At 43.3% G+C, this 19,521-nt stretch overlaps 2 protein-coding genes across 3 annotated transcripts; one reads left to right on the top strand and one right to left on the bottom strand.

Moving 5' to 3' along the window:
• The first annotated feature begins 281 nt into the window (after window positions 1-281).
• Window positions 282-5,238, top strand: LOC132463514 (uncharacterized). 2 transcript variants are annotated; one of them, XM_060059755.1, is made up of 5 exons: window positions 324-460; window positions 663-757; window positions 2,290-2,547; window positions 3,852-4,012; window positions 4,764-5,238. In XM_060059755.1, exons 3-5 carry the CDS (start codon window positions 2,403-2,405, stop codon window positions 4,806-4,808), a joined length of 351 nt encoding a protein of 116 aa, XP_059915738.1. In that variant the 5' UTR covers window positions 324-460; window positions 663-757; window positions 2,290-2,402; the 3' UTR covers window positions 4,809-5,238. The 2 variants fall into 2 exon arrangements, with proteins under 2 accessions (XP_059915737.1, XP_059915738.1); XM_060059754.1 differs by lacking the exon at window positions 663-757 and having other exon boundaries at window positions 282-460.
• Window positions 5,239-8,027: 2,789 nt separating this feature from the next.
• Window positions 8,028-11,774, bottom strand: mgst3a (microsomal glutathione S-transferase 3a). The gene is made up of 6 exons (XM_060059753.1): window positions 11,618-11,774; window positions 10,616-10,738; window positions 10,145-10,218; window positions 9,245-9,302; window positions 8,882-8,954; window positions 8,028-8,503 (listed from the first exon to the last, which is right to left on the bottom strand). Exons 2-6 carry the CDS (start codon window positions 10,730-10,732, stop codon window positions 8,373-8,375), a joined length of 453 nt encoding a protein of 150 aa, XP_059915736.1. The 5' UTR covers window positions 10,733-10,738; window positions 11,618-11,774; the 3' UTR covers window positions 8,028-8,372.
• Window positions 11,775-19,521: the final 7,747 nt, after the last annotated feature.

Here is a 19,521-nt window from a genome sequence, read left to right as displayed (position 1 = left end):
CACACACACACACACACACACACACACACACACACACACACACACACACACACACAAGACATCCACCCTTGCCCCCCACCTCGAAACAGTTGCCGATGCGTAATAGGCAGACTTCCAGTTTTAATACTGCAAAACTCATCTGGCACATTTGCTTATTTAAATCAGGCAGGTCACATGTTGCAAACATCACCCCTTCTCCCCCCCGACCCCGCCCCCACCCACACCCACCCCACCCTACCCCGCAGCCCCTCCCCTCGGTCTCCTCCTCTGCCCTTAACTCCCCGGGGTATTTTTAGCCCTGGTGATGCAGCCCATCAGATATCCGCCCAGGCAGCCACAGATCACAACGCGAGTGCGAACACACGCGAACAAAGAGGGAGAGAGGAAGCGAATGCAATGACACTGGAGGTGGACCTCGTGCTTTGTGCACTGCTGGCGGTGAGCTCTTCGCGGGGAGAAGGTAGGCTTTTATCATCCTCATCTTGGAGCTGTGGTGTAGTTGTGGTTGGAGGTGGTGGTGTGATGGAAGGTAGGTGTGTCTTGTATGACGTGTCTATGGTACCCTCAGTAGGGTGCCACTCTGTTTCCGTTATTGGCTGCATGGATTTTGACTTTAAGCTTAATACGTCTATTTATTTTGAGTTCTGCCAATATCCGAGAAGAGCGGAGGCTCTTCTGGGTTCTCCACTAGGTGTTACTGTTTCCGCCCTGGCTTTCCCTGACATCAACAACGTCCAATATTAGAGGGGCGTGACAGGTAGGCTAACCAAACAGCCTGGCTCATTCGTTATTACATTACAAACAATAGCATAATGAGCATCATACAAAATAGACATAAACTTTAAAGCTGCCTACAATAACTGCAAACGAGCATCGACATCTACGTAATTATAAAAACGTGTGTACCTATTTAACTATGTAGCCTACGTCCCATGCAACATTCGGACCGATTGTTGACGGGGGGGTGGGGTATGGAGCGATTTTTTTTTTTTTGGGGGGGGGCTTTTGGGGGCCCTAGTAGTGGCCCGGGGCCCCAAGCAATTGCCTGGTATGCCTGATGGGACGCGGCGCCTCTGTGTGTGTGTGTGCGTGTGTGTTTTTGTGTGTGTATGTGTCTGTTTGTGTGTGTTTGTGAGAGTGTGTGTGTGTGGTTGTGCATGTGTTTGTGTGTGTTTGTGTTTGTGTGTGTGCGTATATATATGTGTGTATGTGTGTGTGTGTGTGTGTGTGTGTGTATGTGTCTGTTTGTGTGTGTTTGTGAGAGTGTGTGTGTGTGTTTGTGTGTGTGTTTGTGTTTGTGTATGTGTGTGTGTGGGTGTGTGTGTGTGTGTGTGTGGTCGCCGGTGTTAAGGTATAGATCAGATATAACCTGTGTTAGCGGCCGTCTACAGGACCCACACAGTGTGATGATGGGTCGCGACCCCACGCCTTCTTCATCACCTCACCTTCTGGTCCAATCAGCGCCAACATAACAACACCTGTTCATTAAACCCTGCCAATCAGTTTGATATTGATGAAATTGATCTTAAAGGGACACTGTGTAAAAATTACTCCCATCTAGTGGTACAATTGTAAATTGCATTCAAACTATTGTTCAAAAACTACGGTGGGCAGTATTTGCCAAGAAGCTGTGTCATGACATCCAATACCACCTCATCGAGTCATTCGAGTGATGATGAGGTTCGTTATTTCAAACAAATTTCAAACTGCATTGCATCATTAGTGTAAGCTAATGATGTATGAGTAATTATTCCTCAAGCAAGATAGTGAATTCATTCATCATTCACGCTGGCTCAGAGTGAAAATGCGTTTGCATTTCCTGTACCACGTAGTGCTTTTTGTCCGTCTCAGCAGTTCATAGACCGGAAGAACATGGAAGCCTCCATGAAGCTTACCTGTCCTATGTAACTACATATTAATTATTCTTCGCTCAGGAGGATAAGTGAGATTTTTGGCAGAGATAATTTTACACCATTGAGGACTTATTTATGAATGAATACGTTGATTTGAGGTAATAAATTACTTAAAAAATTACACAGTGTCCCTTTAATAATGCTTGATTTGACGAACCAACCAAGTATAGTCAGTGGGTGAGACAGGATAAAGCAGAGATACCAATATTGCTTTGATGATTTAAAAAACAATATAAAGGTAGCCGGGTAGTCCATTGTTCTTTAATCATATCACATGGTATGGAATTGCATTATGATCTTTCTAAAGCACAAATACAAACGAGCAAATATAAAAATGTTGGTCCTTAATCCTCTTTCCTGGGCTTCCTGTATTCAGCCTCAGTCAGTCATCCAGCCTCCGTCGCACCAACACTCTCCTCCACGCCCGACCAGCCCTCCTCCGCCTCCGCCTCCTCCACTCTACCATCCAGTCCTCCAAACCAGACCTCCATGGTCCAGCCCAGGACGCGGACGGGGCCCCGGGGGGCCACACCGCCCCCCTCCTTCACCCCTCCCCAATCCGCCTCCCCCGCACGCCGCCCTGCCGGCCCGCTCCACCCAGACCCTCCGTCGGAGCTCAACGTGGGCGACGATGGTAAGAAGGCGAATGTCCTGGACAGCCCTCCTCATCGTCATCATCATGCTTTCCCACTAGGCGCGGTAGTGGCCTTGGGGTTCAAAGGTTTCCGAAAACACACATCTTCCATAGTATGAGAGTAGGCCTACTCCCGATTACCACGAATAAACAAAGTTTGAACATTGTTCAAAATGTATTCAATGTACGGCAGGACCAGGGCTATTCACCGAAAGAGAAACCCTGCAGGCTCCATGTGGATCAGGGATCGTCATGAAAGGAAAATACATCTCTGTTCTATTCATGTGTATTCAGTTAGTCATTAACGCCTGCCACAACCTAAATCCTGGGGAAACAAACGGAACATTTAATGCATATTATATTATTATAAACAGTTAGTTTTACTATTCTCCAACTGGTCGGCATGTGTCAAAATGCTACCGACGTACTCGAATGATGTTCTGATATCCCAATACAAAACTAACTAACTAACTAACCAAATACAAAACGTACTAAGTAAGTAACTATCACAATACAAAATTAACTAACGATCTAACTCAAAACAAAACTAACTAACCAACGAGGAACTATTCGGCCATCCAATGTTGGGCCTCAACTGAAGCCTGACGAGAAGCCTTCTCCTACAGCAGGGGTGTTTCGCAGCCATACACACACAAACATATATATATATATATATATATATATATATATATTGTATATACATTTAAGCAAGCTTGAAGTCTAGCTCCTTAAAATATTTATTTATATGAACACAAAATAAAGTATATATATATCTCACTCAGTCAACAGTAAGTTTAGCTCTACCTGCAGTCTGCAAATATGCATAGGCAATAAAAAGAAAATGAAATAATAGTTTTATAATTGTATTTTTTATTTAAAAAAAGTACAATCTTTAATATTATATCTACTATTGGGGCTCAGCACTAACTCAATCTGAATCCAATGGATCTGGACTAATGCACTCCCTGTATCTGATCTGGAATAATGCACTACCTGTATCTGGAATAATCCACTACCTGTATCTGGCTCCTTTGGATCTGAATAATGCACTACCTGCATCTGGATCCTATGGATCTGCAATAATGCACTACCTGTATCTGGAATAACAAACTACCTGCACTACCTTTGTGTCGCAACCCACAGTTTGAGGACCGCTGATCTAGATCATTCAAAATATTCAACAATTCAATAAATTCCTCGTTCAAATCTCATCTTGCCACCGATGTGGTCCCCTTCTACGACCGAGATGTGAGCCGTTTGAAAACCCCAGTTCATGTGTTCTCCCCGTCTCCCTCCCCTCGCAGCCTTCCAGGGTCCGGGACCCAGCTCCCTCCTGGACCCTCTGCTGGCGGGGCTGGTGTCGGTGTGCGTGGTGACCGCCGCCGTCACCTCCGTGGTGCTCTGCCTCCGCTTCCGACAGCAGGCCGGGCGCCCAGAGTTCCAGCGGCTGCAGGACGTGCCCATGGTGAGACCCACTGACCTCCAGCTGAAGGCTGCTGCCCTCAGACTGCAATGTCCACAGTTTAGCGGGAGGCAGCTGTTATTGAGACGCAAATCCCTCATGGTGTAACAAAGTGTGTTGGTAAAAAAATGATCTATTTAGGTTGGATCCAAACTAAACTGATTATTTGTTGTGCTATTATTTAGCGCGACTAAAGCACTACTATACTATTCTATTATTTAGCAATTTGACAAACTGATAATAGTCACTTTGGATCAAAAACTTCTGCTAAATAGTCAAAGGTACATTTTAAGTTACAAAAAAATAAAATAATGAAGTGTTAACAATGCAGAAGCTGCCGGCTACTTTTTGCTAACTTACTTTGAGACTTTTTGTTGATCAACCTCTTTCAGCTCAGTTATATACAATAGCCCCTCCAATGCACATAACACAAACATATACAATAAATACCCCTCCAATGCACGTTCATTTTCTTCAGTTGAAGATTTCCCATCAGTTTGTCCCATGTTGTTTGGGGCGGTGAGAAATGATAAAACAACCGGACAACTTTGCCCCGCGAAGAACTGTGTGATTTTATAAACAAGTACAAGGTTGTAGATTCATTGATGAGAGTTAATTACTTTAACTGTTGACTTTATACTCTGGGAGAAGTCAAGAGGCTAGGCATCTTAAAAGATGCCCACGAGATTTGGTCCTGAACCCAGGACCTCTCTGATTTTCTAATCCTACGGCGCCCCCCTGTGTTCTCCTCTAGGATGACCTGATGGAGGACGCACCCCTCTCCAGTTACACATATTGACCCAAGCATCCTATTGGTCACTTCTCCCGACGACGGTATGACGAAGCATCCGATGTGTCGCTTCTCCTTAAAGGACGGAAGTACCAGACAGAAAAGCCTGGCAAAGCCCTTGAGTGGACGGGATGCCCAACGCGTGGAATAGTTTCCGACCTAGTCAACCACTTCGACATTCCTTTGAGGAGATTTTATTGTGCCTTTTTTTCTTAAAAAACAAAAACAAACCCTGACCGAAACATTTCATGGAGATTTAGATTGCAATTTAGTCGTTAGAAAAAAAAATATCCGTTGACTTTTCGGTTTCTAAGATCTAGATCGAGGTGAGTGCGACATAGCCCCCAACTTGAATCTGCCCTGATTGATTGGGCGGCGCCCCCTGGCGGAGATGCAGAGTGTTGCATCATTCCTTTGGATGGATACATTTCTGCTGCATATCTAAAGGTACGGCCACACCAAACGCGTTACCTGCGTACCACGCATATAAAATCGGCAATTTTTCCATAGGGAAGCATTGGTTTACGCGCGTATGAGGTGCGTACACGCGTATCATGCGTACCAAGCAACATTTTACTCGCTGTAGGGGGTATGAGGCGCGTACATATACGCGCGCACATATACGCGCGTACATATACGCGCGTACATGTACCCGAGGAGTTCAAAAAATTGAACTTTTTACGCTCATACGCGCCGCAATAGCCAATCAGCGTTGAGCTTGACCCGACGTCACTGGCAGAGAGTAGTGAGCTTGGACAGAAGCATACGGCCGACATCTTTCTTTATTCTGTGTGGAAATAGTAACATAGTTACGCCATTAAATGCTTTTATGGAAACATTTTTAGCGAGAAATGTGCATTTTACTTTCATAATGTTCGCTCGTTGAATGTGAAGGATGTTTGGTTTGATAGTTATGACGAAGAGGGAACGCTCCGTTCACTTGCATGGACAGAGTCTCTGGTTACTAAGCAACCTCAACGTCTTGGCGGACTATATATCTGCTGATCAACACTACGAATGCTGGAAACACACCAGACACACCATGTGAAGTTATTTAACCCGATTATTGTTATTTATATCCGAGATTATTTAATCTAACCCGATCTAAACTCTATCACCCAAACACGGCGACGTTTGGGTTTCCTACCTCGGACTCCAGAGCAGCCATGTCCATGGCAGCCACGGCCGGCAACTTTCTTTATTCTGAGTGGAAATAGTAACATAGTTACGCCATTAAATGCGTTTATGGAAACATTTCTAGCGAGAAATGTGCATTTTACTCTCATAATGTTCGCTCGGTGAATGTGAAGGATGTTTGGTTTGATAGTTATGACGAAGAGTGAACGCTCCGTTCACTTGCATGGACAGAGTCTCTGATTGCTAAGCAACCTCAACGTCTTGGCGGACTATTTCTCTGCTGATCAACACTACGAATGCTGGAAACACACCAGACACACCATGTGAAGTTATTTAACCCGATTATTGTTATTTATATCCGAGATTATTTAATCTAACCCGATCCAAGCTCTATCATCCATCCAAACACGGCGGCGTTTGGGTTTCCTTCCTCGGACTCCTTAATCCAGCGCAGCCACAGGCTGGGGGGGGGGGGGGGGGGGGAGTTTTGGGCGGTCTCATCTACGCGCGTATGCGTACGCGCGTATCTGACAATTTTTGACACAAAATGGTCAAGCAACATTTTCGCTGCGTTAAGCACGTACATGGTACGCGAGGTACGCGCTTGGTGTGTTCGCACCTTAAGTCGGTAGATATAATATACGGTTGATAAAGAAGATAAAATTAGTCCTACTAACAGAATGTAATTGGATTAGTGTTAAGGAAATATTAGTCGCCTGCCGCTTCAAGAGTATTAACATGTTACAGCCAATTGACCAAAGATTACTGCTCCTTTGAACAAACTGCTTTTTTGAAACAGGCCTGGTTACACAGAGACCTGGGACTGTTTAAAGTCCAGTTTAGTAACTGCTAGTTTGTTTCAAAGGAGCAGTTTACTAGATCACCAATTTGTAATTAATGTCCTTAATTGATTACAAATCTCACTCCTTTTTTTTCATCTCATATGGTTCAAATTCAAACGGGTTCACCTTTACTTTAATTGATGGTTAATTTAATTAAAACACGTTTTGTCTAGACCTGCGTATTGGTGGTGCAACTGAATGAGGTAAACTGGTCGACGGGACTTAAATTATTCTTAGGCATAGCAGGTGTAAGCCAGTCCAGATACATAACTGGATCCATTGTGTTTAATATTGATGTTGGACGATGTTTAAGAAGCCTTGCAATTGGCCAATTGACCAGGGGAATGTAAATATGCTTTTCAATTCATGGAAACAGGATAGGTTATATTCCACTATTCAATGTATCCTGAATGTGTTTGATTTCTTATTGTTTATGACCTATAATTTATGCGGGTAGATAAAAGTAGTCTTGAAATACAAACACAAAACTGGTTTATTCTTAATACTGCTGACTCATATGTAGGTTAATTTTTATTCATACCATAAAAGTGTACTTTTTGCAGTATACTGATAAAGACCAAGATGTTCTATGTTTAAAATAATTGCATCTAGGGATGTTTTCAAGTGTAATGTAAGATGAAAAGATTTTCAGCCTATAATAATTGTAACTATTTCAATAATAATTGTTTTATATATATATTTTTTTGTTGTATGCATTGGAATATTTTGAATAAAGGTTAGATTTAAAGCCTAAAATAGTCAAGTGCTAAAAAGAAAGTTCCCCTTGCAGCGGATTGTAAACGTTTAAACATTAACAGAAGGTTTTTTTGATGATAAATGAATGACTTTGTACTTTGTGTTTGTTTTATTAAGTCTGTTAATGAAACCTGTTTTGCAAACGTCCTTTGGCCTCGATGTTTCCTTTTTTTCAAAACATCCATCTAGAAATCAACGTGTTTAAACAAGAAGACAATGGAAAGCTACCAGAGAACCACACCCTCGCCACACTGAGAACAATGGTGGACCAACGGCTGCCTGGTCAATCCAAACTCTGACAAACCAACACGTGCTTTAGCACACATCATAGCAGACATGCTCCGCTCTGCATTCGACATCAATCCATTTGGTCAGGTTTTTACCTATCTGTACGGCTATCAGGTTGGTCCCAATCATAGCCAAATTTTTTGTCTAATTCTTTTTGTATTATTATTGATTAGTAAAGGCGATGGATAAGTGAAGGAAGGACAAGTTAATCTGGAGTTTGTTTTTATTATCATGACTGATTGTACTCCATCTCATTTCAAGGTGTTCTGTCACCATAAGACAGCGGTTGCTATACCGTCAGACATACAGAGGGCCACATGATACGTATAAACTCATCAAGCTAGACTCAATGCTGCATGTTGCTCCTGAACAAGCCAAATAAATGTGAACATTGCTTCAAGGAATTACATTCAAAAAACATATATATAGAATATATATTCTATATATTTTTATTTTCTACTGTAGCCGGAGTCCTCCCGCCAGTAGAGTAGGGGGAGCGGACATGGGGGTCTGTTGGTACTCCTGGTGTAACTGCTGGTGTAACTGGTGCTCATTCGCAGCCCCTGCAGCCGAAGCCGCGCGGGCCCCACCCCAGCAGCTGGCAGCCGAAGCGCATGGAGCTCATCATCATGCCCAGCAGGGCGACGTTCCCGAAGACCCCCCACATCCTCTTCTTAGGATCTAATGGGGAAGCCACATCACCAGGATGGTCAACAATGACAGATGTCCACATGTACACATACCACGATTCCTTCCCATTACTGAAGTAGCAATAGTTTTTGTTGTGTATGTTAAAACACTTTTTCTCTTTACAGATAAAGGGTCTGATAATTCAGATTATTATTATGATTATCATCATGATCATGATTATTATTATAGTGTTTAAGAAGTACATTTTTATGAACCGTTTTAAAAAATTGCCACCAAATGTTCTTCCAAAACGACATAGCTTCCCATTTTTGTTTTTTTTCTAACTTTTAACAGGTAACCCCATGTCTTTATCAATGAGACATTATATATATTCTAAAGAAAGGACCAGGACAACCAAACCCCCGGTACCTCCGGTGGAGTAGCCGTAGGCGTACACCTCTCGGCCAATGATCCACACCATCCCAAGACCGCTAGCCAGGCGCTGGAGTGAAAACACACACACACACACACACACACACACACACACACACGTGCATGCACATACACGCGCACCCACAAAAACACACACACGCCCACACGCATGCGCAAATACACACACACACACACCCATGCACACAAAAACACACACACACACACACACACACACACACACACACACACACATGCATGCATGCACACTCACATACACACACATACACACGACTTTGATCTCTTGTTGATAAAAAGTGCCAGAAAGAAATGTGAATGATTAAATAAAAGGCTTGAACTTACCGGACAATGCAAGCCTCCTATAGTCAGACAGAAGAGGAAGTTGGGATACATCTCCAGTCTGCAGGGAGTAGGCAACATATAAATTCAGGTAGGGTGCAGAAGAATAGATTGACCACTAAACAGTTAAGATATGGTTTCATCGTTCTGTTCTCCTAACCTGGGGTCCATCTTACCCGGGCATCCCAGCCCGCCAAACTGTTCAACCTAGAAAGGGTGCAGGCGGTGGTCGAATGGCTTTTCTTTGAATAACGGTTACCCAATAGGAATCAGGGGGTTGCACCTTTTTATACGTTAATAGGTAATGATCGGGAGGTTAACTAATAGCCGCATCCTTGTCATGTGTTTTGACAGATTGTTGTATGTGTAGAATGAGGAGGGAAAATTTTAATGAAGAATTAAGGAAGGACTTGGGTGGTATGTGTTTCCTACGTGAGCCCACAAACAGTGATTGAAGAGAGTAGCACAGAAGACAGGGTAATTGGAGAGGCCACATTATCATGTGACACATATACAGTAACTTGTCACATATAATGCGTGATCAACAGATGACAATGGGACAAAGCAACACGGAGTAACTGAGTGTAGCATAGAAGAGGGTCCACCATGTTACAGGATGCCAGGTTGTTTGTTGGGGTATCCTGTAGGAGCCAGCAAATAAAGGACTGAACATTGCATCTTGGTTCTATGGTCTATTTAGGACAACAGACTTGGAAAATGGATCATGCTTGAACAATCTCTTACTACCTTATGTAGTGAGCTTTCCAGGAGTTCACAAGAGGTCACACCAAGAGTAAACTTCTTCAAGAGGCCACATGTATGCCTTTGTTTTGATGCTGATGAATGTGGCTGAGCTGGTTAGATTTTCTGGTCCAGGCATAGGGCGAGGTGAGGTTTTCTTACGTGTTTTGGTGTGCCCGCTGGATGCAGTTGAAGATATGCCCGTGTTCTGGATGATCACTATACATCTGCGGGTACTGTTCTCATAACAAAAACATCAGAGGAAGAAAAGCCGTCAGCAGTTAAAACCGGTCCTCAGATCAGTTTCAAACACAGGGTCACAAGCAAAGGCACACTCAAAACCCAAATTCAGAAAAAATACACTTTATAGCACCTTTTTTAAACTGCATTTATATAAAACCTGAAAAATATAGGCCAAAAAATAGGATATTATTTTTGAAAACCAGTAAACGTAAAAATAATTGATTTCATTAAATGTGTGCATGTAAATGAAATGTGTAGAATAAAACGAGAAACAATGGGTAAAACAACATGAAAATATAGTTAAAATATATATATAAGTAAAGGTAAGGCTTCATCTGTCTTTACTGCACATGTGCAGCAACAGGTAACCACTTTATCCCCAGGACTCACATCGATGTTGTACTTCTTGCGAGCCCGTCCGACTTTCATAGCCAGGTGTCCTACCATCACCATACTGGCCACGCCTGTGAGCACCACATAGCCGTACTCCTTGGAGAGAACCACCATGACGACCTGGAGAGACAACACACCCAAGAAATAGAAGAAAATAACTTATATATAGATAGACACACACACACACACACACACACAGTTATAAATAAATACAAACATATATAGCCTATGAATATATGTAAATAAATAAATATGCAGAATATTCAGAATTTGCATATAATATACACACAAATAAACATAACATAACTATGATGAAGTGAACATGCCATGTAAAGTAGAGCAAGTGAAATCAGATTCCTCAACCGCAGTCGGAGGCCTACATTATGCCCCTATCCCTGATCTAAATGATCACGTTCAGTGAAAAGTATAACTTTACTTTAATTTAGACCGAGGTTATATCACAGATAGACGCACACACAAAACAAAGCAAATTAGGTTTTTACTTATTCTGGATCAATTTAATTTGTATTTAATGGCGTGGGACAATTGCCACCTATTGACTTCAGGTGTGATTATAATCTCATGGCAGTACCTAATTTGATTGAGTTTGAATAGATATAGACAATATTTAAACAGTATGGTATAGTAGTCAGCGATATCTTTAGAAAGTTCACTTAACACAAGATGCCCTAATAAAAAGGAAGTTTCACTTTGACATATTTGTAAATAATTGTGCAATATAGGCTATACGCACGACGAATGTTAGCTATTTAAATAACACACGATTCACAAAACAACACACAATATCCCCAGGAGCTCTAGTCATCTAGGTTAGTGGTACTCACAGAATAATGATTCAAAAGTTCGGTAGTTCTCACAGAAACACACCAAGGTTTAGAGCAGGCCTATTTATTTATTTATTCACATTGGGGACGCAGTGAGACATTGAAAATAACAAAAGAAAACACACGATAGGATGCATAAAACGCACAGGTTTACCTTTAGTGTTAAAGCTGATGATTCAGAGGTGACGGGCCGTGAGCAGGAAAGGACGAGAAGAGAACCGGAGCGGAACTATTCACTATTCGTGAGGCGCTCGGATTTCCTGACTGCGTGGGCACTACAGCGCATGCGCGGAGCAGTGTGGGCGCATCCGTCCTCAAGGATCATTTGAATGGAAATAAATTGTACGACGTTTGATATCGTTTGATTGTCCGCCACCGCGACATATAACAATGAAATGACCAACAACAGACATGGCAACATAATCAAATAGGGAGTTAATCATCAACCATTCGAATAGAATTGAAGGTTGCGACTTAAGGGCCCCATAAAGATTAAACTGGCACTGAGAGAAAGACGTCATAGGACGGCCTGGCAGGTGAGCCTGGCTCTCCAGCCCGCCGCGCACCCTTTGTTTTGATGATTGATAAAGTTGATATAGGAGGCTGACTGTTCCTAAGAAACCTAGAATAAGCAATCTGTTTGACAAGAATTATGAATTGGTGTTCTTTTGTTTTCTGCAATGAAAAATAAAGGCCATATTCTTGTTTATTTTATATGAGACTTGTTTTTATTTGTATTTGATTTTAAGATCGACAGTAAGGCCTGTTATTGCACATTCAAGCCTTAATACCGTTCCATAATTCCCCGGGTTAATAGATGTTTCCTTTAGAAGTATATGATTTTGGAAATTCTAGAGAATTTTTTAAATATTGTATTACAATTTAACCAGTTCTATTTTAGCCAACTAAAATATTATGATATTTAGTCGACTAGAACTAGACTAAAGCTCAAACAACTCGGATGTCTAAAATATGACAACAACTAAATTACATTTTATTCAAAAGACTATGACTGAAACGATCTGTCAAGATCAACTGCCGTCTGCAGCCCTCCGCACCCCTTTGCCTCTGGCCTCCACACCTTTTGTGTTTACCGATAAAGCCTAATCTCTTTCAAACTTGAATCCCTTGCCAGGTGGTTTGGCCTACCTTTGACTCACTAGGCCTAGTGAGTCAAAGGTAGGCCAAACCACCCGCTGTGTGGACGTGTTGAGATCTGTCTGGGCAGCGGGGTCCGAGAGACGGATGAGGCACAGCTGGAGAATAACATATAGTATAACATATTAACATTTAGTATAACGTGTAGTATAACATATAGAACAACATATTAACATATAGAATAACTATAACATATAGTATAACATATTAACATATAGTATAACCTGTAGCATAACATATTGTATAACAAATTCAAATATAGTATAACATGTATTATACAACGGGGGACCAAAATCCAGCGATCTGATTGGTTCCCAACTGTTGTATAATGAGCGTATAGAGTGGCGAAGTCACGCCCCTTCCGGTAGGGCTCATGGGACCTATGAGATCCAAAAATATGAATGGGTGTCAATGGAGAGAAAATAATTATTTTCTGGTCCCGGTCTTTATATGCCCTGGATTACCAACCCAGTCGCCAAGAAAAAACGTCGACGGTGTACGTTTCCATGAACACTGGAGACGTACTATTACAACGTAAAAACAGCGTGTTATACCTACAGTATCCACGCGTGCCGCTGTGGAGGCGGGTTTCGGGGTTTGGGTTTCACGGCTTTCGCGGCAAATTGTGGACACGATTGTTTAGGGGGGGGGGGGGGGGGGGGGAGGTAGACTGTTGTTGACCGGGGAGGGGGGGGGGGGGGGAGGTAGACTGTTGTTGACCGGGGAGGGGGGGGGGGAGACACGTTTGTTGAGGGGGGGGGGGGGGGAGGTAGACTGTTGTTGACCGGGGAGGGGGGGGGGAGACACGTTTGTTGAGGGGGGGACGACGACACGATTGTAGGGGGGGGGGGGAACACGTTAGTTGAAGGGGGACGACGACGACGACACGTTTGTTGAGGGGGGGGGGAGACACGTTTGTAGGGGGGGGGGCACGATCGACAACGAGAGTTGGTTTTTATTGAACGCTCGGCAACGAGAGTTGGTTTTTATTGAACGAGACTTCAACACGGAACAGCTGCACGAAACGATGGTCACGTCACTCTCGGTGACGGTGTCGACAACAATGAACACACGAACAATGTTAATAGAACAACACACAACCACATAACATCCCGAACCCATCAACCCCACTTAATCCTAACAACAAAACAAGTTAACAAAAGCCCCATTTGTCAACTGACAACCCCAATTCCCAGAATCCCCCGCGGCTCCGGAACACGGCGTAGCTTATATTAATCTTTATTATCCGAATGGGAAATGCAATATTTTAGGACAGATACACCATTAAACGCGTTTCTAATGACATTTCTAGCGAGAAATGTACATTTTCCTTACATAATCTTCAGTCAGTGAATGTGTATGATCTTTATTAATCTTTATTATCTGAATGGGAAATGCAATATTTTAGGACCGATTCACCGTTAAACGTGTTTCTAATAACATTTCTAGCGAGAAATATACTTTTTACTTGCATAATCTTCAGTCAGTGATTGTGTCTGATCTTTAGTTTTATAGTTATTAGGATTTGATCGGATCGCTCGCATGTTTCAACGTCAGGTTGTTAGGCTGCTTTCGCTAAACTAGCAGCTCACGTGCTTCCTGCGTTTGTGTTATTAAACTGTTACTTTATGTAACTTTTAATGATATCATCTTGTTAGAAACACGTATATCTGAGAGGCAACCCAGTCGCCAAAAGCATTCGTTGACAGAGTACGTTTCGTGAACACTGGATTACGTCGCATTTCAACATAAAATAGCGTGTTATACACACACACACGCACGCACACACACACGCACACGCACACACACGCACGCACGCACAGACACACACACACACACACACACACACACACACACACACACACACACACACACGCACACGGTGCATTTCGCTGCTAAAACAACAACAACAAAATATTCCCTCAAATATTATTACTAAAGAACCGTTTTCCAAAGAACGAAATGTAAACCAATGCATTCTGAATGGGAGTGTTTCTCCGATTTTTCCATGCTACACAGAACGAAATGTAAACCCATGCAAATAAAGACTTCATTGTCATAATCATTTAAATATCATTAATCTCCGTGTGTTGGGTGGTATTCAATTTTTTTCAACGGGGCTGGTGCCGTCTCCTTTTGACCTTTTGACCCCAGACTTCTGGGGGAATAGCTGAATCAATTCATTAGTCAATCAGAAGCATGTAAATATCTTCCCGGTGGTGTAGGAGAACGAACAAGGTGTCCTTCAACATCTACACTTCCAGGCGATTGCAACGGTGCCACACATGAGCATATTCGAACATGTTTAATGGTAGTAATTAGCTGTCGAAATTGGAGGCCTTAATCAATAATGAGCAGCTATTGATTTGCTTCCCGATAAAAAATTGTGACAAATGACATGTTATTTAGCATCTACACGTTAAGCTGAGTCCAATGACACCAAGCATGACACTCTAGCTAATGGTAACATGTATTTTACATGGTACACCTAGGTCTAGGACATGATCTCGGTGTAGCAAGAGGGCGAGCTTGATCTCATTGGACTCAGCTTAACGTGTAGATGCTAATTAACATGTAATTTGTCAAAAATCTCCATCGGGAAGCAAATCTATAGCTGGTCATTATTGATAAAGGCCTCCAAAATCGACAGCTAATTACTACCCCGAAACATATTCAAATAGGATCATCTGTGGCACTGTTGCAATCGTCTCGAAACGTAGATGTCAAAGGACACCTTGTTTGCCCTGTTGCACGACCGGGAAGATATTTTCATACTTCTAATGGATTGATTCATATTTTAAGGTTCTCGGAGTGAGACTTTAAGCGGCTGCAGCAGAAGTGTTGAGACGAAAGATGATATCAAGACATTAATAGAATATTCCCATTCACATTATGATTCTTCGTCATAACATCCGACCAAACATCCTTTACATTCACCGAGCGAAGATTATGAAAGTCCAGGCCCCCCCTTCCTGCACTCGGGGTCCGACCAGGCCAAGTTTCGGTGCGGGGGTCCCAGTTAGGCCCTAGAATATGGTATTCAAATTTCAGGGCGGTAGGACCTTCCTATCTCAAAAACTGTTTTTCCACCACATTCTGAACCATTAGGTCTCGCAGGCAACACTTCTGAAGGGGCTTTGTCCAAATGACAGTCCATTTGGGAAAACTTTTTTTCTCTATGGGCTAAAACTACAAATCTTGGATATGTCGTTCTCGGGGCCCCGGGAAATGTGTGTAAACATTTTAGCATCCCTAGCTATCTCGAAAAGGCCGGAAAAGGGGCGTGACCTCCAACAGTACAGTCAATGTAAGACGGAGGTTAGTTTCTAGGCCCCATTTTTTGCGGGATGGAGGTGTACATTTGTGGCTTAATGTGTGTAGACACAGCTGGCCTGTGGCCACGTCTTTGAAGTCTGGGGTCAAAAGGTCAAAAGGAGCCGGCACCACGCCGCTTATGAGATAACAAAAAGTGAATCTGTATTTCTCTCATAACATTTTGTCATTATTGAAGAGAGGCCTGATTCTCAGATATGCATGTTGGACTGTTAGGGTATAGGTCTGGGAAGAACTTCAGGCCAAAATCTTGCAAGCGAGCCGCTGGGTGCAGGTGCAACGAGATGGAGCACTTGCTGAGTCATTTCCTGTAGGGCTGGAGCCACAGGTTGAAGCGTATGCGTCCTTTGAAACCCCCTTTGATATATAATGGCGCATTTCCACTGCAGGGTGCGGAACGGATCGGATCGCAAAGGTGCGGGTCGGATCGCGTTTCCACCGCCAAAAGTGGGCGTGACCCGGACTTTGCCATACCCGTTCCGACCCCATTCTAGGGACTCCTCCGTTGCGGTACCCAAAACGAGACCAGACGCCTGAAAGGGTACCCTGGAATTCTAGCTACACCCCCCCTCCGTTGATTGGTCGACAGAATCGTCACTTCCGGGTGACGCAGGGATAAAAACAAACAAACAGTAGCCTCAAGGTATTATTCTTTACAATTAACATGTCGCGTAAAAAGCTTGCTTGGGCGAACAAGGAGGTGGAGACGTTCGTCTGCATTCTTGCGGAGGAAGACGTTGTTTACGATGTTTACATAGCTGCCGCGGCGATTGACATCCGGCCTACCACCAAGGGTACTGTCGGCAGTGGAAACGCGACCTCGGAACTGAGCTGGGCTATACTGCCCCCTCCCTACCGCACCTTTGCGATCCGATCCGTTCCGCACCCTGCAGTGGAAATGGGGCATAAGAGACCCCAAGGTACAGTTTACTTAAATGTTCTCGCCTCTAATATATATGATACTTCCACCACTGGGACGTGGCAACAACTCTCCAAATCCATATGGGGAGGGGGGGGGGATGCTTTTGGACAGTAGGGGTGTACACTAGACATAAATAGGGAGCAAACTCAGGAGAAGGAATGACCTCTCACAAATATTAATTGAATAAATTGTTTCAAATAACCCTGCCTCGTTAAATCAATGAACTTGGTGTTTTGCTTTCAAAAATAGGTTATAGAAGAAGTCTAAACTGCAGAATATAAAAACATCCAAGCTGCCTTTTAAGGATACCTCGGAATATCTGCCTATTTTTTAACCGTCGGACCCCAGGTTACGACAAAAACAACACAATTTACGGCAGCTCCTTTGCCGCGTGGTTTTTAGAGCCATGTAAGGATTAGAGGGGGCGGTCGATAGCAACCACCATAGAGTGGCGAAGTCACGCCCCTTCCAGTAGGGCTCATGGGACCTATGAGATCGAAAAATATGAATGGGTGTCAATGGAGAGAAAATAGTTATTTTCTGGTCCCGGTCTTTATATGCCCTGGATTACACATATGTTGTTTGTGGATTTAAAGGATAATTTTTCATGCAAAGAGTTCGACCGTTTATCGTGCAATTGTTCAGATAAAGGCTGTAGAGAAAACACAACGAGAAAGACTACACGGCTCGTATGTGACGCCACGCTCCCTGCGACTGGCGTGGAGAAGACCGACAATCTTCCCATCGGCATAACTGAAACTCTGCACGTGCCCCGACTTATAATGGTTTTCACCTCTTTCGATGCTTTTATCCTCCCCTTGGAAAAAGCGGTGAAGTGGGGCAGAGAGATCGCCATCTCTGTGCCGAGTTCCAAGGGCGGGTGTGGTGACGTATATCATATGCGTCTAGAGCAGCGAAGAGCTGTAGTTCACAAAGCGGCCTCACATAAAACCTAAAATTATCAAACTTCTTCACGAACATTTTTAGTTTTCTTTGCATGAAAAATTATCATTTAAATCCACAAACAACATATGTGTAATCCAGGGCATATAAAGACTGGGACCAGAAAATAATTATTTTCTCTCCATTGACACCCATTCATATTTTTCGATCTCATAGGTCCCATGAGCCCTACCGGAAGGGGCGTGACTTCGCCACTCTATAGCAGCATGACGGTCAAGTGACTGGATGCAGCCCCGTTGAAAAAAATAGAATACCACCCAACACACGGAGATTAATGATATTTAAATTATTATGACCATGAAGTCTTTAATTGCATGGGTTTACATTTCGTTCTGTGTAGCATGGAAAAATCGGAGAAACACTCCCATTCAGAATGCATTGGTTTACATTTCGTTCTTTGGAAAACGGTTCTTTAGTAATAATATTTGAGGGAATATTTTATTGTTGTTGTTTTAGCAGCGAAATGCACCGTGTGCGTGTGTGTGTGTGTGTGTGTGTGTGTGTGTGTGTGTGTGTGTGTGTCTGTGCATGCGTGCGTGTGCGTGTGTGTGTGTGTGCGTGCGTGTGTGTGTGTATAACACGCTATTTTATGTTGAAATGCGACGTAATCCAGTGTTCACGAAACGTACACTGTCAACGAATGCTTTTGGCGACTGGGTTGCCTCTCAGATATACGTGTTTCTAACAAGATGATATCATTAAAAGTTACATAAAGTAACAGTTTAATAACACAAACGCAGGAAGCACGTGAGCTGCCAGTTTAGCGAAAGCAGCCAAACAACCTGACGTTGAAACATGCGAGCGATCCGATCAAATCCTAATAACTATAAAACTAAAGATCAGACACAATCACTGACTGAAGATTATGCAAGTAAAAAGTATATTTCTCGCTAGAAATGTTATTAGAAACACGTTTAACGGTGAATCGGTCCTAAAATATTGCATTTCCCATTCAGATAATAAAGATTAATAAAGATCATACACATTCACTGACTGAAGATTATGTAAGGAAAATGTACATTTCTCGCTAGAAATGTCATTAGAAACGCGTTTAATGGTGTATCTGTCCTAAAATATTGCATTTCCCATTCGGATAATAAAGATTAATATAAGCTACGCCGTGTTCCGGAGCCGCGGGGGATTCTGGGAATTGGGGTTGTCAGTTGACAAATGGGGCTTTTGTTAACTTGTTTTGTTGTTAGGATTAAGTGGGGTTGATGGGTTCGGGATGTTATGTGGTTGTGTGTTGTTCTATTAACATTGTTCGTGTGTTCATTGTTGTCGACACCGTCACCGAGAGTGACGTGACCATCGTTTCGTGCAGCTGTTCCGTGTTGAAGTCTCGTTCAATAAAAACCAACTCTCGTTGTCGAGCGTTCAATAAAAACCAACTCTCGTTGTCGAGCGTGCCCCCCCCCCCCTACAAACGTGTCTCCCCCCCCCTCAACAAACGTGTCGTCGTCGTCGTCGTCCTTCAACTAACGTGTTCCCCCCCCCCCCCCCCCCTACAATCGTGTCCCCCCCCCCCCCTCAACAAACGTGTCTCCCCCCCCCCTCCCCGGTCAACAACAGTCTACCTCCCCCCCCCCCCCCCCCCTAAACAATCGTGTCCACAATTTGCCGCGAAAGCCGTGAAACCCAAACCCCGAAACCCGCCTCCACAGCGGCACGCGTGGATACTG

Source organism: Gadus macrocephalus, chromosome 8 (assembly GCF_031168955.1).
Source record: "Gadus macrocephalus chromosome 8, ASM3116895v1".
Classification (NCBI taxonomy): domain Eukaryota; kingdom Metazoa; phylum Chordata; class Actinopteri; order Gadiformes; family Gadidae; genus Gadus; species Gadus macrocephalus.
Note: the sequence above shows the minus strand (reverse complement) of the source record. Positions and strands in the feature narration are given on the sequence as shown.